The sequence below is a fragment of the Anabas testudineus genome, chromosome 2 (genome assembly GCF_900324465.2).
Source record: "Anabas testudineus chromosome 2, fAnaTes1.2, whole genome shotgun sequence".
Taxonomy (NCBI): domain Eukaryota; kingdom Metazoa; phylum Chordata; class Actinopteri; order Anabantiformes; family Anabantidae; genus Anabas; species Anabas testudineus.
Window position 1 is genome coordinate 21,915,521 of NC_046611.1, and position 25,725 is coordinate 21,941,245.

Here is a 25,725-nt window from a genome sequence, read left to right on the forward strand (position 1 = left end):
TTGGACAGACTGCTGCTGCTGAGAAACTGTGTAAATGCCGTCCTGGAGGAGTCATTAAAGTCTCATTACCACAACATCGTACAGTAATAAGTTCCTCTGCTTTGAAACCTGCTCCTCAGACTGAAACTGTACCCTCCTTTAGTTTTACTAATGGATTTCTCTCAAGCCACACATGGAACATATTAAAAGACAGACTGATGCGTAGTCCTCTGCCAGCCCTCTGTCTTTTCCCATGGTACTTGCCAGGCACTAAATCATGACTAATGCTGCTTTGAAACAACAAATGGGACATTGAAGGACGTTTGTGGATGTACAGTATGTGTTTGAGCCAGCGTTTCATGTGTGGTTTCTAATGTTGTGTCAAGAGCATGAATGAGACATTTACAAAGTCGTTTCTCTTCATTTGAACACGGGTTTTTCTGACTCAGGACTGTGAGGGACGAGCACAGGATTTATGGTAAAGGTAGTAGAAGTTGTACATGTAAAGCTAACTGTTGTCTTAGGGTTTAGGGTTTTTTGTATTAATACAGATGCTATACATGTACATATATACTTTTATGAGGTCCCCATGTTACACATAGTCAGATGCACGACGCTTGAGGTAAACACGTGTTTGCATGCTGGCTGGTCGTGAAATAGTTTTTTCAAAATGCTGCACTGGCTGATGTTAAGCAGTGTGGGAATCCATAACAGGCCATCCATTTCGACTCTTACACACATTAAGTACGTACGCCGTCCTGACCACTCTCAGTTTAGCTGCCGCTGCTCCGCTTACAGTTAGCTCTAATTCGGGTGTTCGTGCAGAGATCAGTATGTCTCGCAGAAAGTGTTTTTTCAGCTGTGAAGGAAAATGAACTTTTATTCTCCCCGAAGATGAAACCATTAAATACCGATGGATAAAGTTACAGGCAAGCAAGAGACTTTGAGCAATATTTTTATCTGAGGGAGGCCTGAAGACTAAAAGCTAAAAAAAGCTTTATTAGTCTCGAAGCCAGAGGAGCTATTGCACAAAAAAGCATTATAATATGTATTTACACTTTTTAAACATCGGTGGAGCCCCAGAATAAAATCAACCCCATGACCACTTTAAGTATAAAACTAAAAAGACAATTCAGATAAATCCTTGGTGAAAGAAGAATAAAATGCAGGAAAACATTGGTGTAAGCTGTAGCTCACTACAAACCCAAGAATAATCCACATCGTTGCACTGTGTTACTATGAAATGGAAACTGCAGTTTGTGTCATTTACTCATTTATATAGTAAAACAGCAAATGCACCAAATGTGTCTTAATCTGCAGCTGAAATAGTGTCTGAAATGTACTGTTCAATACGGTTTGATTAATGATGTTAAATATTACTTTTCATAGGACTCACCAAAAAAAACTGTGTAAAATATTTACTTACTTACTCTGTAAGTGTACAGCTAAAGCCAGTCTAATGTGTAATATTTGTTTCTGTTTCTTTGCATCTGTACAGTAAATAACATAGTGTTTCTTGCAGGCGATGTGACTGTTAAAATCCACTTCAGCTTCAGGTCAACTAGGAGAACTGCTGCAGGGTTAAACCAGAGTATTAAATAGATGAAGACGTAGATTTAACTACTCATCCTCCAGAAGTTTATGACTCCTGCTGTAAAGACTGCTCTAACTTGGCAGTAATTCATAACAGCTTCCTTGACATCTGTTTTTTTCTAAAGGTGACAGAATGACTGTGGTGGTCTATAACATCCCACTGTTAAATTCAGTTTAAGGACATGGCAATGATAAGAATCAATCTCTGCAGTGTGAAACTTCTTATGGGTGGACAAGAAAACAGCTCACAATTTTACAAAATAAGATATCAAAGTTACTTAAAGTTGTAAGTTGCAGACAGAAGCTTGACTACAGTGAAAGAGACCTGGTGCTCCAAACCAGAGGACGAGCAATGTCACATTCTACTCTGCAGTTTTAAAGCCTATTAAAATGCACCCTTGGGTGAGGCATGCACAGGCTGTCTCCTCCGCTTTACGCCAATGGAGCCCTGGTTGAAATAATCTTGTTACTTTGAGAGTAGAGCATAGATTAATAGGCAGCGTTACAGCAGGACTTATCCAGATTTATGTCATGGAGTAAAGGCTCAATCCATAAAACCAGCCTCACAGCAAATGATGAGTGTATGATATGGACATTTGTAGCTCACACTTGATGTCTGGGTGGCATATCAGTTGAGGCATTTATTCAATCAATTTGATGCTTCGTAACCTGAGCTCCCAGTTAAGGCAACTGCAACCACAAATTCAGTTTGCCCAAACTGAAGAGTAGATATATATTTACATAATTTCATTGTATTATCCCCCCGGTGACCGTCGCACGGCCAGAAAAGAACAAAGAAAGTTGTAATCACAACGAAATGCTTATTTTATTGAATGTCTTAACCGTATACTGAATGTCCCACTAAGCTGAAATCCAATTTGTATTCATGGCTTTTTCATTTTATGGAATCGCTGGCAGCTGTTTTTCTGTCGACTCACCTTCAATTCAGAGTGCAACCCCTTTTTTTCTACTCAATCTCTGCTCAGTTAAGTATTCTTACAAGACTGTATTAGCATGTGATTCATATGACAGGATTATGCCTCAAATCAATAACATGTGTGGAGGATTAGCCTTATCATGATTTATTGTACTTATATTATATTATAACATCCTCTGTTCACCATATTGTGAGGCCACATTTGAACTATATAAATGAGCAAACTGCTGGGTTCATTTACATCAGTCAGCATGACAGCAGGCTGATGGACAACAAGGTAAACAAGGCAAACAAACAATCTGCTTTATGAAATATACACAACGTCTTAAAACTAACAACTGTTGCACAAGAATGGAAAGAGTATTATCCCCAAGACAAAGGCTTTTACTGCTGAGACGTTTAACGAAATGCAAGTTAGACGTTTGATGTAAATGTATAAAGCGTGTTTATATATCTGTCATGTCAGCACAGTAAACATGAACCCAGAGAAATGAGAGATTAATTCCAGTTTCAACCTGATACATAATCCGAAAATGTGATTTTATGTGTCAGGACCAGATGAAGTGCTGGATAGAGACTTCAAACCACACAACATGCATCCAGATATGTGTGTAATGAAATGAAAATACTGCACCATCTTCCTAATGCAAGACTAACCCTGCTAACCTATTGCTGCTGAGGACAGTTATCAGTGCAGTTCACAGGCCTCGTGATATAAATAGACAAACCTGTTGAGTCCTCCATGGGGGGAAACAGTGGCATTTAAATGTAATCCGCTCCCTCCCACTATGTCTCTAGCATCATTACCATAACCCCCTTTGTTCTTCAATCAACCTTTAAAGATGGCTCACACTGTATGTACACTGTGAGGCTCTCAGAGAGTCTGAGTCTGTGTATTTTATAATCGCTCCTGTGTAAAATGTGTGTGAATGTTTGCATTCATGTAGCACAATTAAGGCAATAACGCTGCTTTAAAGGACAAAACAATACATCTGCAAATGCTAGAGTTTTAATCTTATAGGTCATACATGTGCTTAACAATTATTTATGTGTCATACGTACTATAGGCACATAAAGCTGAACTGATATGTTGGTTTTCTCTAGCCTTCTTTCTCTCTCTCTCTCTCACTCTCACACACACACACACACACACACACACACACACACACACACACACACACACACACACTATGTCTAAAATCAAACAGGGTGACCTCTGAACTCACCACCCTCGGTTTGTGTAAATGGTTCCACCGCCTCAATTTCAGAGTGAGAGTTGACCTTCTTTAAAAGGCCAAATTTTACATTTTCCATCCATATGTGAACATGGAGGACATGTAAAACAGTCCACATCCAGTAATCTTATCCTGCCGCTCAGAGAGTCACATAATCAATCAAACAGCAGATTTGGTTGTTTGAATGTTGAACGGGCAAATTGAATAATTTCAGTTTCTAAGAGTGGTGTCTGGTTTTTATGTGCAATCAACAGCATTAATAAATACATATTCACACACAGGGGACAGTATATGAGATACACAGCATAGATACATTTTAAGCTGTGCACTCAGAGAATTTACCGTGTAACAATGGTGATACTATTTTAAGACCAAAACTGACAACATGTTAGTACCCACTGGCTATCAGACCCAGGCCCATTGGTTCATATGAATGACGTACATTTTTTAAAAACGTGGCGTCAAAGACACCGTTTACCTCTATGATGCTAGATTAGGTAGTTTTAAACTGGTGTTAGACAAACTACATTGTGCGTTTGTTGAGTACTATTGTCAGCCAGAAAGTTATTGTGCTGGTTTCTAAAACCACAGCAGTGCAGCTCTGCAGTACAGAGGAAATCAGTAGGAAGATTTCAGTGATGCTTTTTTTTTTTGTCTGTTCAATGCATTTGTTCCATTTACAGTAAGCCTGCACTAACTTTAATGAAAGACACTATAGTAGTCTGTTGGCTTGTTGATCAATTCATGGTTGGTTTTAGTCATTTAATACTTGTTAACAACATAACATTAAGATGCCTTAACATTGATGTGCCTATAAAGTGCCAGGTGCTAATGAAGAGATTCCCCTCATAAAAAAAGGTACATTTTCTCTCCTATACAGTCACATCGTGCATCCTCTTGCTTCTATGACTCGATTGTTTCAGCATGAGACAGCATCAGTATTATTTCTGCAAGATGTGATGATGTTATGCAAATGTTGTGAGGTGGAGTACTACTTCTTTGAGTAAAAAGAAAAAAAAACACCATCAAATTAGCATGATACCTTGATGACTTGCTGTTTTCCAAATTATATAAAACAGTTTATGCAGCACACAGGGACACTAACAATCTTGCCTGTGCTGTGCATATTTGAATATGTAACAAACACATTGACACATGGAGGAATAATCTACTCGTACAGTACACAACTCTTGCCCATTGACCTTGAGTCATTCCTGACACAGCTAAGTGAAGGTAAGAGCACATAGACCGGGCGAGCACGAGACAGAGTAAATCACAGCAGAATTTCAATGGCAGAAAGCTGCAAGCAGGAATCTTAATCCCTGAAAGTCAACCGTCCATACACAAACTACATGACTGAACGCCTAACAACTAACAATCCATGAGAAGTGTCAGGGCTGATTCTGCATTAGTGTGTGCCCAGATGGCGGGGCGGGGCTGCACTGGGCCAAAGGGTGACCATGACCCCCATCACTCACCACACCCACGCCCCCACCACACCCCCATTCCCCCCAGAGTTGACCTATAGATCAAACACTGACGGAGAGCTTCACCTCTTTTTACCAAATAGGCCGGACCACTTGACAGCAGCTCTAATAGGGTGAGATAACTGTCTGGTCTTTGTCTGGACTTGTTTTTTATGCATTTAAATGAAAACACACTCCTACAGATAGTTTACCTTGATCAGCAAACGGATGGTTCCTGAGGCCTTGCAGGAAATGTAGTACCAGAAGGAAAGCTTGCAGATGACGCTGGACTCTTTCCAAACAGAGCTCCTAATATGAGCTTTATCACCCTTCAATCCCACAGGTGTAGCTTCCAGATAGACAAAATGACCTGCAGAGAGCAGGAAGAGGAGACATGATGGAGGAGAAGAGCAGCGATGGGGGAGGAGAAGCAGACAGGAATTGATATCTATCTCTGGAGGGGCAGCTCTTTCCAATGACAAATTACAGCAAGGTCACTAACAGTGTGACCCCTGGTCCCCACTCCACAGCTGAGAGAGCAACAGAGCAATCTGTGATACATCTCCTAATGTCTCACTGCCTTTTGTAAGCCAGAGACTTCTCTTTAGGTGTCAAACTCAAAAAGAAGAGAGAAAACCTGTGAAAATGTCTGAACATGACACAGAGTGTATCTGTGATGTCATGTGTGGCAATTATTCTCTAAAATACCAAAAGTAATAAATACTTTAAAAGAGCTATTTTCACAGTCTATCACTTTTTACGATTGTAACACTTACAGTAGCACTAAGCAATATAAAACCAAACAAGCCATTCGACGTGTTTAGATTTAGTCACAATCTCCTGTAGTTTTGCCTGTTAATCATGTCGGACATTCGTGCCCTGGATACAGTTTGCCATTACATGCAAAAGGGATTCACAGGAAACTGCTTATTATATAGAGTTGCATTTTTAACTTAATCTCATTGTTTGTTGTTCTCCCTAGCATTGTGTTAAAGCTTTATCAAGCTACTGCAAATGCAAACTGAACATTTCCTGCTGTTGCATCATCATTGTAAGAGCTGAATTGATGCCATGCTCCATGACAAAAAAACGAAGACACAGTGATGTCATAAATGCAACAACCGACTTTGTTGCAAAAGACATCAGACACCTGAATTAACCTTATGACATCCTCACACAGTTATTCTTATATTAAGTTAAGTTAAGTTAAGTTTTTAAGAGAAGCACCTCTGTAAGAGCTATTTATATAAATTTGCTTATTTATATGTAGATGAAGACTCCACAGCAGGAGCTACCACAGCAATTTAACAGGTAGAGATTTTACAGTTAGCTACAAAACTACCCAGAGTTGAAGGTACAGTTGTGGAATTGTACTTCAGACAGGATGTTTGAACAGCAAGGAGCTCGTTTTTCAAAAAGAGGCATTCGAGTTTCTATGGACTATTTGCAAATTGCATTAAGGAAAGCACATACCATTGTCATCCATCAAAGTGTGGTCATATGGAGGCCTTATGCTTTGGACAGAACCAGTCCCTAACGTCCAATCAAAGTTATCAGCCAAGGAGCTCTTCCAGCCACAGCGACCCTTCTCAAAGGAGCAGGATGTCCCACAATCCTTTTCATCAGTGCCATCGCCACAGTCATCTGTGAAGTCACAGCTTTGCTTCGGAGTGAAACATCGGCCGTTTTCACAAGGCAGGGAGCCTGGAGGACAGGAGCCTGGAAATAAGACACAAATAATCCATCCAGGCTTATTTAGATTAATTCTTGTTTTTTTTGTTATTTTTACACAAAGTCACACACACACACCTGTTTTGGATCTGCTAATTAACACAGCCTCTGGACTCACAGTAGGCTTGTCTTGGGCTATCTTGCACTCTGGCTTATGTCTTTTCTACAAAAGCATGTGTGAAAAAGATTCCAGGAAGTTAGCTATGAAATAATATAAAATAATTCTTTTTTTTTTTACTTTCAGACAGTTGAGCTGATTCCCCGTTCCCACATATGATGTGGCAATATGCTAACAGGCTATGTATTTACTGTATACAGTACATCTTCTAATTAATCATAATAATAATAATAATAACTTCCCCAAATGTCCCATTATTTCTGTTAACCCTGTTCTCTCCAGTAAAACAACTTCCACGTTTTACCTGGTTAAACAGCACTGCAAGAGTTTAGTATTAACTTCAGAACACAAGAAGTCAGCTCGAGAGTGGGAGGAACCATCTGCATGCAGCACCAGAGTATTTAAGAGGCTTAACAAGACAAAAGAACCATGGGGCTATAAGCTGAAATCAGTGTATTATGGGTGTTGGTGCTGGAAGAGACTGGAATAGGCTCCATTTGCACCAAGCATTCCAACAGGGTAAGTTCTTGGCTTTGGGGAGTGTTAGAGAGGGAGATGAGGCGTGATAAGGAGGGGTGGTCCCTGTAATTAAAGTAGAGAAAGGGAAATAAGTCCCTCCTAATCCTTTGTTCCTCTTCAGATGCACAGGACCAGAAGCAAAGCGCCCGCACAAAGGAAGCAATGGTGCCCTACTATGAACCCTGGCTACCTCTGCTTGGTGTGGAGCAGCAGGTGGGGCCCTTTTAAAAAAGTGAATGTTTGAAGCCAATAATATGACATTTGTACCAGGCCAGTCTAGATCTTATTACATATGCAGTTCTTCACATGTGAATGTGGACAAATGAATTTGGCCTCATTAGTTACATGGGTAACTTTACAACTCTGCATTGCTGTGTGCAAAGTGAGCTTTCAAACAGACACCCACTGCCCTGATGCAGGAATATACAATGTATTGTCTTTAACCCTGAGTGGCGTACTGCCCTCTGGTGCACGCGTGTTACTCCAGACCAACACTTAAAAACTGAATTACTCCTCAAAGTTAAAGTCAGACAGAAAAACTAAAGCAAGTCCTTCAATTTTACCATCGTACATTTCAAAACGCTGTTAAAGAGAGGCATCTCCAGCTTGCATGGGACACACACCTTCAGCTTCATCTCTTGCTGAGCCCAGCAGCTCTTCTCCATGGATCCAACACAAGAAGGAGGCTATAAATTTAATAGGCCAATTATAGCTGCAGTGACAATGGCAATAAATCAGCTCTTGTTGTTTTCTCTCTCCTCTTAAAGTGTCCCCTCATAAAGAATGTAAGATGCAGAGCAACTTCTACTACTTGAAAAGAAGTTTTAAAATACAGACAAAGACGTAGCTCATTCTAGACTTACCTTCTTTCCTAAACATAATTTTGGCTGAAACAGTGAAGATGAGTGGCTGTCTGAGATCTTTGTTTCCTCTCAGACAACAGGTGTGATGTGCGTCCTCAATTTCTCTGAGAGCTGGCATTTTGTCATTCCCTCTAGATAGGTTGACTTTAATTTCCAATATAAATATTGTATCATTTCCTGAGATTGCCAAATTTTATCTACCAAAATGAAGATGAGGTTGTTACACCCCAGCAGTGGTAATTCCCTCATTACCAATAATAGCATATTAGATCTGTGATAGTCATCTGCAATTATATGAAATCCTTCTCAAATCAGTAACATACAGAAATACTACAAATTGGCACTTGGGGCTCTACAGTCATTTTTGTTTTACGCTGTCTGACTGCCCACTTGATTGGGCAACACAGCACAAGTTAAAAACATTTTACAGGTGTAAAAAAAAACTATGTTATCCCTGATCTACACAACAGCTGTTGAGATATTTTATTTTAAAATGACTTCAACAAAGACACCTGACTGACAAAGGTACATTGTGCTCACAACAAATAACAAGAAACATTTTGGAATCAATTCAATTCAAAGACAGAAAAGGATCATACTAAATCCAATTTAGATATAATGTGATGGGTAAAGGCCTTGGTAAAAAATACTAAAGAGATAAATAACTGGAAATAACCCCAGGGATAAATTCTAATAGCTGTTTTTCACACTATTTGGATTCCAGGGGGTAGAGAAAGAGGTGGATAAGAAAATACTGTTGAAGTGAAGTAAACACAAAAAGTAGCCCAGCGAAAAGACAAAGACAGATGTATACCTGCAGAAGGTGGACGATTGTTGTCCTCTACTCCAGCTGAGGAGACGAGCAGACATCCCGGTGAGAAAGTGATATCATCCAAGCAGATGTCGCCTTTTGGACTTCGGCCCACTTTGCCCTCAAATACGACCTGAAAGTCTCTTCTGGAGCTCAGCAGGATCTCCCTCATCTGCCAGTAATGTCCCTGATCTCCTGTCAGGTTCAGCAGGAGATGAAGCTTCTCTTCACTTTTTCTGAACACGCTGAGGGTCCCGATGCCGTCCCCAGACATGTGGTAGTAAAAACGCATCTGCACAAAGGACAGAAAAGTGAGAAAGACACAAAGTGTCCAAATTCTTTTACAGTACAACAGTGCAGAAATACTACATTTAGGTGAATAATACTTAAAGATACTGTAATTAAAATCTTGCTATATTTGTCCTGTGTATATGTATATATATAATATATATATATCTATACATTTTTCCCTCACTACCTTTTTCCTTAATGGTTCCAACTTTGGCAATAATATGGAAAGAGCATAAAAAAGTAATTAAGTTTTAATCATATCACTCGATCAGAGCACTTTTCCCCCTTCAAACCTTCTCTTTATCAAGGCATGAAGAGAAATTAGGACACTCCATCAGACAGCACAGACGCCTTTATATGTTTTATAGGTTTCCTCTCCAAATAAAGGTGTGTTCACGAGCTACAGCAGCACAACTTCACCCTCCATCTCAGGAGACAGACTGCCTGTCCTTCCCCCTGCATTGCCCTCCCTTCAGTTTAATTGGTGCCTTTTTGCTGACTGCGTGATTGATTGACAGATCAGGGATGGGATAAGACAGACGACGCACAGAGCAAACTGGGCAGTCAATCAAGGAGTTGTTCCCAGTGGAGCATCAGGCTGACAGCTGGGAGGACAGACACACACACACACACACACACACACACACACACACACACACACTGAAGTGCATACACCTACTCTCAACTTCTAATTGCCTGTTTTGTCACATCATATTTTTCGACTGCAGGTGCAAATATGTGAATGACTATGTGTAGAGTTTTTGATTTAAACAAATTATTTGAAGGCAGGCTTATATTTAAATTCTGTTATTTCAATTAGTGAGCTTTGAAATGGTTAGATGGCAGATTTGGTTACCTTTGGACTAAAAGGCTTTCTGCCGTTCTGCTATGCTGAGATGATGAACCCTTGCTGGTAAACACTAAAACTGATCCCTAATATATAGCTCATAACCTGCATGGATTCTGAACCCTGCTTTTTGCCCTCACCTTGCACTTTGAGCTCCTTCGGCTTAGCAGGGGTCCTGATATACGGGCGGCATCTCCAACTGCCTGTGGGAAAGAGCTCTTCAGGTAGAGGTAGTGTCCCGAGGGGTCTCTCAGGGTGTGGTCACTCGATGGACCAGTGCCCACTCTCGGGGTGCTGCCGGTTTTGATCAGCCAATTAAAGTCATCCTGTTGGCACTGGCGCCAAGAACAGAGGTCAAATTCGAAGCTGCAGCGTCCACTAAAGCCCTCTGAAAGACAGTAATAAAAAAGTAATTAATCAACGTTATCCAGTTGTCTGGAAATTAATCTTTTGCAGAGTCATCACTCAGACGTTAGAGGAGCCCTCACTGCAGATGTACGGGTCCTCATCTGAGTTGTCCCCACAGTGGTTGATGAAATCACACAGGTTGTCCTGAGGGATGCAGTGGCCAGTGGCACAGGCGTACTGCTCAGTTGTACATGGCTGGTCTGAAGGAAGAGGAGGGGAGCAGTCCAGAAAACTGACATCATCTATCACCACATCTCCCATGTAGCTGATCCCTCGCTTAGCCCTGAACACTACCTAACAAAAAGATAACAAACCTAGGATCAACTCTTAGTGCTCTCAGTAATACTGTGTAAACATTATAAACATATCATCACTACTAATATCAATTTTTGTCGGACAAGGCTTGAAACAAAGAGCTGATAGCATCTGTCCTAATGAGTCATGTTATTCTCCACCTTAGGGCATTCATTTGATGAAGAGCTCAGCAGAGGAAAAGGGCACTTAGAGTCTGAAAAAGGGCTCTCGGAGGTTCAGCATGAAATGGCCCTTCAGCTGCTGAATGTACCATCAGCTCAGATCTGACACTGCCTGGTCTGACAAAGGTTAATGTGCATCAGCAAAAATGTGCAAAGGCCGTGGCATTTGGTCAATGGGAAGACTACTCCAGTGCAATCAAGTCACCAGGGCTGACACAGGGTGTCTGTCTCAGCAGCTTGACACTATGAAGGGATTACAACAGCGATTACTGTCACACTCACAACTTAAGACAAAATTGGACTCAATCAATTCATTGTTGACTATCAGATCTGTGTGTCTAATTGAGCCTGTCGTAAATTAGGCCAATTGCACTGACGTGAGCAGTCCTCTAAGAGTTTGTCCTTCAGTTCAAACCCGAATGTCAACAGCCTGAATCATATGTGAATGATTGTAAAAGTAGTCATAATAATTATGGAATACAAGTATGAAAGAGACATTTTCCAGTTAAATGTATAAAGCCCCGAAACAGAGAGTCTAAGAGTCACACATGTTTGCTTTGAGAATTCTTCTACTGAAAAAGGTTTACTGGTCGGTGCTGATAGGATAATTAACATGACAGTTAAAGTCAAAGGTCTAATGAAAATACACTACTGACTAATGCATTAGAAGCGGTGGATAAACAAGACACTAGCTAAGAAATCAAACATTGCTTTCAAAGAGCTGCAGTAAACAGCACATAGAATCACGACCTGAATCAAGAAGAATGCATTTTATTGTATGTCTGTATACACAGCACTGTATGTGTCATACTTAGTCTGTAAAAAGATTTACAGGAAATGTATTCTTTAAAATAACTTAAGGCTTCATCATTTCATAACTAATTCGAATCTACCTTTATTTGTTTTGCTCTATTGTTGCCTGATACAAGTGCAAACACAGTCATTCACTGCACTTTTACTGATTAAAGAAAAACTTAATTTGGCAGTAAATCTGGTTATGAAAGTATTTCCAAGTGAAAACAAAGATTCACAGACCTGGAAGTAGTTCCCCAATCCCAAAAACACCTCCCCTCGTCTCCATTTGTTGCCTTGGTTACCTGTCTGAGACCAAACCTCATGAGTGACGTTTCTGTACTTCAGCAGTACCTGCGGATATTGTAAGAACAGCAGATATAAATATTTCTGTAACTCAGTCCTTGTGAGACCCTGCATCCAGCAATAAGTGCTACTCTCCCGCTGAGTACATCTGCTGTTCTTACCTGCAGGGATCCTACGGTGAAGCCGTTCATGTGATACCAGAAGACCAGAGTGCATTGTGGCCCAGTGGAAGAGATGACAGGTGTGTAGATGTCAGTGGTATGACCATAACCACCATTTGAACTGTCTGCACACATATACCAACCCTCGGGGCTGCCTCTGTAACGGTAGGAACAATATGGCTATGAATTTTAGAGTGAACTTCGAATTTGCGTCACTGTGGGGGTTTAGTTCATTACACAACTGCGTGAAATGAGGTCGTTAAGCTGATGCTTTGAGGAAGTCCTCTAGTCAAAAAATGTCAACAAGCACATTTTAATTAAACATGACAAAGCGCAGACATCCAATCCATTGACAGCATGCCAACAAAGACTGTGCATTATAAAACTCACTAAAAACCATCACATGTTCAGCCCCTAAGACTATCTGCAGCCTTTGTTTTCTTTGCACTAGCTACCTGTAAGCTGTGAGCTTTTATACATTCAGTCATACTTTTTATAGCTCTGAATGCATTTTCTTTCGGTTAGAAGTGGAAACTAATAGTGCAATCAACAACAACAACAACACAAATTGTTAGTACTGACTTCAATACTCTTCAAGCAAAAATCCCCCAAAGTCTCTCTAGTTCCAGCTTTTCAATTGTGAGGATATGATTTTCTATTTTATCTTGTGTGACAGTAAACTGAAGTGCAGTTTCAAAGCTATTTGAAGACATCAAGGCTTTAAGAAAATGGCATTCTAGTAAATAAAGACATATTTTCAACAGATAGGAAACTGATTATGAAAATAATCATCACAAAAGCATTTTTGCTATTTAGTTTTTCAACTAACCATTGTCTAACCTCAGTCACTGAGCTAAAACTGTCAATCATAAAGCCATCCATCAACAACAGTAGGATGAGTAGTAGTGTAATGGTCTTGGCTGGCCTCATCTGCATCGTCACGCTCCCAGCACGATGCCTATATCTGCTCCAACCACTTCTGCTTCACTTTATTAAATTCCCATAAAAGACATGGTTCCTTCTGGGTTAAATAAGACACAGTGTCCCCTCTCCATTTCACTCACTCTTATCGATTGAGAGGCGGGCAAGCCTGCTGTAGGAGAAAGGAGGGAAGGAGTTTCAGCCAGACTGTGAGGCTATGAAAGAAGATAGTGTCTGGAAGTCTGGCCGAGGAAAGAAATTACTGAAATGTAGTGGTCAAAGTGCACTGCAATTTTCCGCTCTCACCGTCAACTCAATAAAACTTAGATAAGGACAATCGGGAAAGTGTCTATACACCATATATGGGCCATTCTCACTCAGGCTCAGTGATCCTTTTCTGTCAATGTCATAGCTCTTAGTGAAGCAAGGACATAAATAAATAAATAAAACAGTGAATTTCTAGATTTTATCATCTCTCCTTAACTACTGCTTAGCATTTCTACGTTTGTGAATGTAGGGATAGAAAGATCATTGCTATATTTAAAAAAAATATACAATTTGACCTTCTTTTATTAGCTAAGTAGGTAAGCTGGTTAGAGATTTAATTTCATTTTCAACGTTCCTTTAATTGGCAAATCAATCTCCATTTAAAAAAACTGAAGTATTAAATAACATAGTCTAGATATTCAGTTTATCTTATTATCCGAGAGGATGAAATTCCATCCTGTACTCACAGGCTGTGGTCATTAACAGGACGATGATACTGCTCTCCATCATGAATAGTTTCTCCTTGATCAGGTGACCAACGAAATGCATGGATTGGGACCAAAGAAGGGTCGAGATTCCTCCAACCACAAGTGTCCCCACCTTCAAAATCGCACAGTTCCTTCACTGCAGAAAGTACATTTAAAGATGGGATTAAATATAAGAGCAACAGAGAAAAAACAGCCGGAACACGTGGGAGAAAAAGAAAAGAAATCAAAGAAACATTGAGAAGGAAATTGAAAGTGTTAACTATACAGGCATACTGAGAGAAATAAATAGTATTTTACCACAGTTTACTTCATCAGAGCCATCAGAGCAATCACGCCTGAAGTCACACACTTGGCTCATGGGAAGACACTCCCCATGTTCCTCACATACGAACTCCCCATCAGGGCAACTGTGGGGTCTGTCTGGGGGAGATGGAGTGGTCACTGTAGTGATTGTGGTATTCGTGGGGAGCTCTCCTATAACATTAGAAGGCAAAACAGTGGAGATCAGAGAATGAGAGAGCTTCAACTCCTCTCTATAAGGGTTAATTTTTTTCTGGTATGGTATACTTGTTTACCTTCATATGGGACACAGTCAAAGAAGGAAAGGTCATCAATAGCAATGTCTCCATTGAAATCATCACCTACTGTGCCTTCTATCAAAATCTGGCAAAAGGCAAAGTCAAAATAAGTCCGGATCAGGCAGCGTAGCAGTCAACACAGTTTCTTCATAGAGTTGCATACACTATTTGTAAATTCATCTCTAGGTTGATGAATATGAAGTTGATAGTAATTAAGTGCTAACCTTAGCTCTATTAGGCTGCTGTAGAATCAAGTTGACCATTATAAATAAAGCATAAACTATCATCAGTAAAATTGTGACTGTGATATTTTGACAGAAGTTGTCAGATACCAGCCCAAGGGAAGTGAATATCACACTTAAAAAAAGAGTCACAATGAAACCTGAGTTGATCCATTTCCTTAACTGTTAACACACTATTAACACAGTCATTAAATCAAATTAGACTGCTACAAGGGCCTAGAGGCCTTCATAGTGAAAGTGACCAAGCAGAGAAGAGAAAACCCCTGGTTACATTTTTTACATACTACAAGATGTATGTTTTTTTGCCTTAAAAAATTCTTATAGCTTTTAGGTTTCTCAGAACCAAAATACATGCATTTTATCACATTATACATGTGAAATCATCGAGACACAGTATGAGTGTTAATTACTCTTTAAAAAGCATTTTTGAGTTGTAATAAGAAAAGCAGAGATGTAATCTGTAGTGACTGAATAATCTCAACTGTGTGAAAATGGCCTATTGTCTACATTTGGACAGTTTTACGTTTCCATTCAAATACAACATGAAACCCCCAAAGTGATTTTTTTGCTTGCTACTTTGGCTACATTTTAAGTGTTATCACACCTTTATAATATATAATATAACTTATAACTCACAAAGAGATAGCTTCAGATAAATTGTGTAATGTTTTCTGCTATTATTATATATATTATAATATTGTCACTGTAGCAATCAGGGCAGAACATGGGCAGAATAAAGCTAATAAACAACACCAGGCTTTTTTAAAGTTTATAATGTGAAACACTTGTAACACTTGTGAATATTTATAGTATTTGTTAAGGAATGTAATTAGCATGATTCAAGAAGCAGCATTCTGTAAACGTGGTTTGACATATTTTTTCCAATAAAAAGCCGTTTCCACTTGCTGCTTTGGCAAACAGCTTGTCCTAGAAACAAATGAATTTGCTTTAATGCTACACAGCTCGTTGTTGATTTTCCATGTTTTGCATGATTTTTAGTTGTTCCACCACAGACAGAAGATAAGCATTAGTTGTTATCACATTGGTTTTATTAAATCCAAATGCAATTTCAGATGGAGCATGTTGGTACAGTTAACTGTCTTGATTTAAAATAATTACAATTTGTCATTTTGTGGCAATATGCCCATTGTGTGAGCAAATCTATCAGCTATTTATCAGCCTGAATCTGGATTTAATTCATCAGTGTCTCATTTTTTCACTTTTACCCTATCTGCAGTCAATTAACTTGACAAACAGAGCTGCTGTTTCCAATGCCATAATGGAGGAAAAGTCCTTAACTGCCTGTCAAGTTGTACTCACTCACTCATGAGTGGTGACAGCAGAACATCTATCTTGAGGGATCAATGTCGAGCAGTGAAGCTATTAAATAGATCATCATGCAATGCTGGAGTGCATTGTTAAATACAGACTCTTTGCTTCACTAGTGTTTCATTGTTGCCTGCTGGGGCACTGTGTTTACCTGAAGCTCATGTCTCCATGTCTTTGATTACTCAAGGGGACTGAATATAAATGATTCAGAGCTGGATGTGATGAGACTGCAAGTGATATTAACTGAAGGATTTAAGCTAGGACTAACCTCCTAACCAGTGGTGGAAAGTAAAGAAAGTGCATTTTCTAATATACTGTAGAGTTCAGGCTGTAACACTACGAGATATATCTACTTTACTAATGTACAGTGGAAAGAAAAAGTAAGTTAAGGTGTGTTTTTCAAACACACCTATTAAAAATTTAAAGTATAAACCCACAGTTAAAAAGGTTTTATTCTCCATTGTGTTTCAGATCTGGAGTATTACACTGTATTCTTGGTTTAGTTACCTGAAAAGGCCGAGCACTGGTGAGGTAGAGAGTCTTCTTGTGCCATAGGTCTCCTTGGTCTCCATATCGGACCCACAGCATCTGACCACGGCCTGTAGCAATAGTCCTGAGGTACACCGCCAGGCAGAACACATGTGATCCATACATGTGGTAATGGAAGCGAAAAATACAGTGGTGTTGGGATGTGGACAGGTCCTGGCCGCGCTGATGGGTGGGTTGGAAGACCCGGCTCAGTAGCACAGCCGTGTCCTTAAACTCCTGTGGGGCAGATGACTCAATGTAGAGGTAGTGGCCATAGATAGTGCCCAGTGTGTGGTCCTTCCAAGGCCCTGTGTGAAAGGTCGGAGTCGGGCCTTGGATGTGGGTCCAGTCAAACACATCGCCTCCATTCTGCTCCTGCTTCCAGCTGCACAGTCCATGCTCAAAGTCACACTGCAGCTCAGGAACTGTGAGACATGACAGAAAATGAACTCCAACCAGAAAATAACAGCAATAAAGCTACACTGACTGCTACAGTCAACTGAGTTACACCTGCAGTATCCAGTAAACTTCCAAAGCTCAAAAAGAAATAATGATTATTGGTTAAAACAACTAAATAGAATTTTTTACATAGGTTTTTGAGTATATTCATTTATGCTACAATTCACCTCAGACTTCCACTACACTGCAACGGGAAATACACTGTCTGAAAAACAAGAACTTTTACTTTTGACTCTTTGAGTACATTTTGGCGACAACATTTCTGTGCTGCGTAACTTTTACCTATCTTGTACTTTTACTTGAGTAAATTATCTGACTAGGTCTTCCACCATGTAATAAATGTAACCATCAGGGACACTCACAACATTCCTCTTCATCTGATCCGTCCCCACAGTCGTCCATAAGGTCACATAGCTGCAGGCGCTCCACACACGCTTTGGTATGCACGCAGTGGAAATGTGTCTGCGGGGGGCACTCTGCCACTGCTGGGGGCATCGAACAGTTTTGAAATGTAATATCATCCAACGCGGAGACCCCATTAAACATCCCAAGGCTAAGCTTAGCCAGACTAATCTGGAAGGGCTGGGTGATGCGGCCCAACTGCACTGTGACCTGGTGCCAGCGGGTCCCCTGGTCATACAACGTTCTCCATATGACAGTATTATTTAAGCCTCCTTTGATGCGAAGGTACATGTCTGCAGCCCCGACGGATATGCCCGAGTTATAATGCCTAAAGGAGGTAAAGGAGAGATGCAAACCAAGATTTTAATAACATATGCATTCCATAGTATTATACTGATTCCTGCATATGCTTACTGGACACCATGCATGGATGGATTTTGCTTACTGTGTAAAAGAATTACATTCAGAAATCTCACACACTTTTCTGCCAGGAGTACCTTTCCTATCCCCCAGTGGAGAAATATAATCTGTCATTTCACATAAACTTTTAGGGCCCATAACACTGTCAAAACATGACAGATTCAGATGCGTATCTTCTCATTGTGAGCCACTGTGAAATAGGAGAGAGGAGAGCAGAGAGAGGTGAATTTATCGGTAGCGGAAAGAGAAAAAGAGAAGGAGAAAGAGGAAACGGAGCCATGCAAAAGTTTAAAATGAAGGTGAATCTACAGATAGAATAATTCAGGCTATGATGAAGAGTCATTTTAAACAGATCATTGGAAACTTCAGAGAAATAACCGGGCTGCAGTGTGACTCTCACCAAAAGATCATGGTGCAGCCTGAGGCCGACTGTTGGAACCAGGGTCCTCGGAGAACTGCCCTTGGGATAAGACTGCTGCTGTTCTTCATTATAAACATAAAGTGGCCTGCAGGGAGTGGGATAGCAATTAACATTCAAACTATATTCTGCAACTACCTGATTACGCACACCCATGCATTTCTGCAAAGAATTTGTTCTTCCAGACAGGCGGTGAGTCACCTTTAAAAACATTCAAACTATTACGGAAGCAGACAGTCGAGGGGCTCATTTATTATTAAACACCTTCACACATTGTTTTTGTTGCCAGATAGGTCAAATTTATCTACAGAGAAATACCTCTCCCTCTGGGATATTTGTGCTCAATAAGCGTCGGGTGTATATTAAGATAAACAAAACATATCTTGTTGTCTGCAGTCGCCAAGGAAACAGTGCCTTGTTGAGGAGGCAGGTCAAAGGACAATTGCAAGGCTTGTTTGCCAACAGCCGGACTGCTGATAGCAGCTTGGTGCAGCAGTGATGTGCAAAAGATCATTTCATCTCACTCATCAATCCATGATGGTATATGGTAATAAGAGACGTGCACTTTTATATAAATTAAAAATAAAGACTTTTAGACTGGCGAATACTGTGCACAGGTAGGTTGAAATGTAAATAATGAAAAGAAAGAACTGTCCCAACTGTGTTGTGATGTCTATGATTGTATCATACAGCTGTCAGTACAGCTAGCTAACAGCTGACAAAACTTATTTCTACTTGTTTATGTGACAGACAAAAACAAAGCGGGTTAAAACAGCATCAATCCTTTCTACCTAATGTATCGGATGAAGCGGTGGTTTGATAGTTGGCTCACATTAGGTACCTAACTGCCAAATAAGCACCGTATGAGCACCACACGCCTTCACATTGTTACTTGCTAGATAATCCTTTGAATGGTCACAGTCACATTTTGTAAATCTTTAAACAGATGCTCCCACCAGGATATGTGTCACTTCACAAAGCTTGAAGCTCCCCAGAACATAACAGAGACTTCAGTTTGCCATCTCCAAATATGAACCCAGCAGAGCATTTTCTCACAGCACAACGTACATAACAAAAACAACAGATGGTGCTGCAAAATAAAAAAATAAATAAAAAAGATCTGCATGGAGTCAGCCTGCAAAAAGTCTGTGTTAAAACCATGTCTCCAAGAGTTAAATGTAGTTTTTAAAGGACAGTATACCAATGTAATGAGGCATAATATACAGTAATGTGCATAAATGCATGAGAGAATACTGGTGTTAAGTGCAGCTATCGTATAGTGTATTTCAGTGAATGACGAGTCAGTACAGGATATGTTGATTTCTTTTCCATTATTCAGGTCGCTGAGAAAGCATTTCTCCATGAAGTGCTTATCTCACAAACACACAAAAAAGAGAGTGTCTTTCCATCCCAAAAAACACTGATTTAATGTGCAGGTAAAAATATTTTGTGGGTTATTTCTGACCAAACACCCTGGACACAGTGAAATCATCTTATCAGATCATGACATTTCTATTTCTAGTTCAGTGACTGATAATAGAAATATTGCTGCATTGCTGCTGCAAAGTACATGTGTATCTGTTCTGTTGTTACCGTCAGTGCTGTTTGTAGAGTGGTCCAAAGGTGGTGGCTGGCCGCGATAGTCCGGTGGCACCTCCAAAGAGGAGCCCCTGACCCAGTCAAAGCCATCGCCAAAGGTGAGCTCATACCAGCCACAAGAGCCATGCTCAAAGTCACACACAGCGGCTGAATGGATAGAATGGAATGATGGAATCAATTAAACACAATCTGAAATATGTTTCAAAGAGCACAAAGTTGTTCTTTAGTGTGATACTGTCTGAAAGTTCGAGAAACAGCTACTGCTGTGCTGAGATTTCTGTGTAAATCGCTGTTCCCAAAGTCAAGAAGTTGTCAACTGGAGCTGGACCCAGTATGGGTAGAGATGTTTTATCTTAACCATAAGCCCTGTGCAGTCAGAGGTATAAATCAGAGCACTAGCAAATTCAAAGTGCTTAGTGATGTACCTTGCATTTTCAAACACAGTTGTTAGTCTTTGGGACAGAAGATTTAACTAGGAAGGCTTAATGCTGATCTAAGCCATAGACAAGATCCAACAGTGAGTCAGGTAACACTGTCTATCAAAGTCCAGCAATCCAGGAACCAGCTGTTTTTACTGTACAACTCTACCTTGTGGTGTGATTGATGTAACTATTAAATCAATAAATGTACAAATGCAGTGTGGATTACTTAAATGTGTTTCTTGGTAATAAGGTTCTTACGGCAGCTGGCTTCATCCTCTCCGCCGGGGCAATCTGGGGTGAAGTCACAGACTTTGTTTTCTTCGATGCATTTTCCACTGCCACAGGCAAACCACGAGAGAGGGCAAATGGAAGGAAGGGGCACAGTGCTCGCTGCCATAAGGGTAAAAACAAAGAAGTTAGATTAATACAGTTTTGATGGAATTAGAGCATTGAGGTGCATGTGGCACTTTGATAACCCAGATCTGAATCAGATTTCAACCCACCAGAGCTTCAGTTGTTATCGCTGACTTTGATTATGGTGTATTATCAGTAAAAAGCATTCATGGGAGATCACTATTATAGATGAGTTCGGCTGCATTCAGAGAGGAGTGAGTACAATAGCTGTGTTATGAAAGATTAGATAAAACAGTGAATTTCAGGTATTTTAATCAATACTACATCTAGGACTCCACATCCCTTGAAATCAGCTCAATGTCATTCTGCTTATGAGCAAACAGAGATGAGCGTTTTAAAAAGATTTTATTATTGGGATTTTGTTAGGCTGTTGGAAAAAGAGCATGCCTTTAAATTCCTGTGGTAAAAAAAACTTTTAAAATGCAATCTGTCATCCCAGCCCTGTTTATATGGCTTCTCTGCCAAAGTTTGCTTTATCTTTCATATAACATGTAGTAATTTACTCCAGCTATAATATGAAAGTTATTAATCAGCACAGTTCAGGAATGTTACAATTCAAATCAGTGCCTCATCTCAAATATCTGATAAAAAGGAACAAAGATAAACTGTAATAAAGTACATGGACAGACATGCAGACACCCCTGGAGACACACTTGCAGGCAAAAAGCATGATTTATAATATTAATAGTATATATCTATATATATGTACATGTCTTATTTTCACCCTGCATTTGTCTAATTCTAGGCCAATATTTAATGGGTATACTTCATTGCCACTGCACTTAATCTAAATTAATTGATGCTGTGAACCCCATAATTCAGTGCAACAAATTGATTGGCTATGCAGGAATGATAAAGGACATGAGGACAAAAAGAGTCCGCTGTAAGTGACCGAAGTTAATAATACTTGATGTGAGCCACATATCAAAATGATCTCCATGTTTTGCTTCTCCTACTGTATAACACACACCAGGCTAATCTCACTTATTATAAAATATTAAACCCTGTCTGTGTGGTTACATTTTCATTGTTTGTTTTTTCAGTCTTTTAGTAGCTGTAGCTTGAGCTCTAAAACTGAACATAGGTGATAGGGCAACATGTCAACTAACATTAGGAAATTATATTGTTTCATGAAAACAAAAGAACAGTAGTCTAGGTAGACCTGGTGCCATGAACACACTAATTGAATTGATAGATGAGTCATATAATAGAGCAGAGACTTGCTGGACTCATAAAGCTGTACTCAGGCACAGCTTGGCCCTCGATGCCAACATCATCATGCTTACAATGTGCCGACTCTTTCAGTACAAATTAAACATTTAGGCAAAATAAGACTTAGACTAAGAAATGAGGAATGATCTGAGTGTATGTACTGTATTCTGTAAAATCCATTAAACAGAATCACTCAGAATACATTGAAAAACCTGTGTGCTTTGGCATCTCAGTCAAGCCGGGGACATTCATTCTGACTCTCACTCTACAACCAGCCTTTTTTCTCCACAGAGGAAAGAGACCTATAAAAGCTGAAGGTCGCAGGTTGCAGCGTAGATAAGAAAGAAAAGAGAATAAATAAAGAATTCCTGTTTGCTGTACAGGCAGAGAGATGTTGGAAGAATAGTAGCAGGTGCAAAGATGTGGCAGTATATTTTGTGCTTGCAGCTAAAAACCTGTACATCACCATGACCACATGTTAAAACCTAATCTAAAATGCCAAGTGGACCGTGCTTTATCAAAGACTCCCAAACCAAGATGCTCAAATGTATCATAATTCATCACTGAACTGCAGGGAGCACACCATAGCGCAAAAATAAACCCGCACAGTAGCAGAGACTGCTCTATATTCAGCACAGCAATATGTGTAGTAAGCAGTTTTTTAACAATTCAGTTATTCCGTTATAAATCCCATCCTGGATGCTTTAGTGTCTCCTCCCCAATATCAGTATTCAAAACAAATTTTTGGAAGTCTGTTTATGTGTGGCGATATTTCAAAATGTCAGGGTCTGAACTTGTCCCGTCTGTGTAGAGAGACGTTATTAATGGTAGCAGTACCAGGCACAGTCCTGCAGCCAGGACTGAAAGATAAGTCATCAATGGCCAGGACCTCAGAGACATCGCTGTCCGCTGAAAGTTCTCCGCGAACGACCACCTGGTAGACACACGGAAAACAAATAAAAGTGAATTATCATTTCCAGAATGTATATACAGGCACAGAGGTTAATACTAACAACTATCCTTGTCCCTCTGTGAGATTACACTTAGGCACAGCACTGATTTCATCTAACTCCACCAAAACACCACAAGGGGATCAATGAGGTATGTAATTATTATTAATTATATTCGTAATTAACTCTAACAACATCATGCTTATAATCACAATGCTAATTTGACAATGTTATAACCAATGTGTTTTACACAATGTATATAAAAACAGGTGAAAAAAAGGTAAAGTTAAGTGCGTTAAGTGCACGTGACTGGCCTCACTAGTAAACATATGTCACCTTTGACCTCTTAATGGTACTAGAGTGGTGCATCTAAAATGTAATGGCATCCAATAACAGTTAAAACATTTTAAGCAGAACTATCTAGAAGAAACAGACAGGACCAAACTAATTATAATACATCACCTGGGAACCATGAACGTCTGTATAAAATAGAGAGGAAAACTAGGAGGGGCTAAGTGGGTGAGTGACAGACAAGGAGGCCAGTAAGAGAGAGCAGAGTGGAGACAGGTGTGTTAGGCAGGTGACAGAGAGAGGGCAGAATGAGAGCTGACACAGGGGAGGAGAGAAAACCAGGGTAAGAAATATAAAAAAAAGGGCAGCACTGGGACAGTGGCTGCCTCATAACTACATGTGGTGTACATGACAATAGTTTAGCCACATGGCTAAAACATTTTCTCTGACTATCACTGTGCTATCAGAGTAATATCATAGATTCACTGATCAAAGTCCACAGAACAGCTTTATCTACACCAGCTGATGTTTATAACCCTTCGTCATTGGTCATATTAGCAGTTAGAGTAATAACGGGCAGTAGTAACAGGCAACTAGACCTTGAGGCAATAAAAGCAATGTAATCCATGGCAATGAGAATACATAGCAGTTTAGCATTTCAGCCAGACCAGTGTGTTTATCTGATCCAGACAGTTTCCGCCCACTTCCAGGAAAAAATGCAGAATTATTATCCACATAATCACTTATTGTGTTATTGTTAGCAGCAGCTCAACAGAAATATCCATAAAAAGATTTTCTGTTATGTGTTTCTAGATTCATAGGCCAAGTGTTTACACATGCATATTATATTTTAAGTGGTGAAATCATAATAGGCATTAAGAAAAGAAAACTCTAGAGGATTTAATTAAGTGAACAAGAGCAGATCATTAAGTGAACAGACCCAAAGTCAACATGGTAAATAAAAACCCCTTTAACTAAACTGCCTTTGAGAAAAGTAGTGGATAAATGGAGGGGACAGTGAAAGTTAGCAGAAAGTTGACATGTCTTTACCCCCATGTTATGAAACTGAACTGGCTTTAGACAGTGGCAGATGGTAAAGCTACTAAAACTAACTGAGGATGCAGAAAGGACACAAACAGCAGGCTTCAGAGGACTCCAAATGGTGTCTGAAGGGTCCACTTGGGTCAGTACCCCCTCGCTACACATAAACGGACCCTGCAGCGCAGCTTATTTTAGCCGTGATGATGCCGTCAGGTTAAAGGAACCTTTTTACACCATGATACGCAATAATTTGCTGCGTTTCACTAAAAAGAATAGCAGGAAATCTTCATATTTAGAAGCTGGAGCCATGAAATATTTGGCACTTTTGTATAAAGAATTACTTCAACATTTATCAAAGTTGTTGTTAATTAGTCTTCTCAATGGATGGATAATAATTTCAGCTCGTTTTGTAGTTTAATTTATATGAAGGTAGATAAATAAGAGTTAGTTTTGTGAACTAATGTATGTTTCCATTTTCTGCTACTCCATACTCTGACTTATAGCAGCAAATATTGTCCTTTTACTCTATTATATTTATGAAAAGAAGCCTCATTGTTATCAACTGTAAAAGTAAAGTGATGAACAAGTCCTTTTACTTTTGGCATTCTTTAGCTTATTTGTGCTGTACCTTTTTTTAAATATAAAATGTATAATAATAATAATAATAATAATAATAATAATAATAATAATAATGTGTTTTTACTCATAACAGAGTATTTATGGTATTGGTATATGGTATATATATATGATATTTAGTCATTTAGCAGATGCTTTTATCCAAAGCAACTTACAAGAGTACAAGACAAAGGCAGGGTAAGTGCAAGGAGGTCTTGCCTAAGGACTCGAACCCCGGTCTCCTGCACATATACCACTACACAGACATATGTAAGCCAGTACTCTGTAGTATAATGTGTATTTTACAAAATTACACAGCAACATAAAACTCTGTTACGGTCACTGGTGAATGTAACAGACCTGAAAACTGTGATCACTGGAAAACTGAATGACTGCCCGCAGCCACGTTTCCACCTGTGGTTGTCTGGAGTGATCCCACACCACTGTGCTCTGATCCAGAGTCTGAACCAGGACCTGAAGATCTCCACGTTTCGCCCCAACATAATGATAGAAACTCATCTGTTGAGTGAAGATGTAAAATAGAAATCATCATCTTCATCCTGTTTTGTCCTTAATTATGCTAAACGTGACCAATC

The 25,725-nt window shown here is 39.7% G+C and overlaps 1 protein-coding gene across 1 annotated transcript in view; it reads right to left on the reverse strand.

Moving 5' to 3' along the window:
- The window catches only part of malrd1 (MAM and LDL receptor class A domain containing 1), a 39,581-nt gene that overhangs the window by 12,448 nt on the left and 1,408 nt on the right, over window positions 1-25,725 (reverse strand). The window contains exons 4-20 of the mRNA XM_026363693.1: window positions 25,490-25,648; window positions 23,070-23,166; window positions 20,865-20,996; window positions 20,179-20,331; window positions 18,568-18,673; window positions 17,708-18,075; window positions 16,866-17,311; window positions 14,785-14,872; window positions 14,507-14,683; window positions 14,189-14,345; window positions 12,534-12,690; window positions 12,310-12,420; window positions 10,879-11,092; window positions 10,531-10,778; window positions 9,256-9,544; window positions 6,684-6,929; window positions 5,423-5,580 (exon numbers count right to left, since the gene is read on the reverse strand). Of these exons, the coding sequence (XP_026219478.1) occupies window positions 5,423-5,580; window positions 6,684-6,929; window positions 9,256-9,544; window positions 10,531-10,778; window positions 10,879-11,092; window positions 12,310-12,420; window positions 12,534-12,690; window positions 14,189-14,345; window positions 14,507-14,683; window positions 14,785-14,872; window positions 16,866-17,311; window positions 17,708-18,075; window positions 18,568-18,673; window positions 20,179-20,331; window positions 20,865-20,996; window positions 23,070-23,166; window positions 25,490-25,648 (3,306 nt within the window). The remainder of the gene's footprint in view (window positions 1-5,422; window positions 5,581-6,683; window positions 6,930-9,255; window positions 9,545-10,530; window positions 10,779-10,878; window positions 11,093-12,309; window positions 12,421-12,533; window positions 12,691-14,188; window positions 14,346-14,506; window positions 14,684-14,784; window positions 14,873-16,865; window positions 17,312-17,707; window positions 18,076-18,567; window positions 18,674-20,178; window positions 20,332-20,864; window positions 20,997-23,069; window positions 23,167-25,489; window positions 25,649-25,725) is intronic.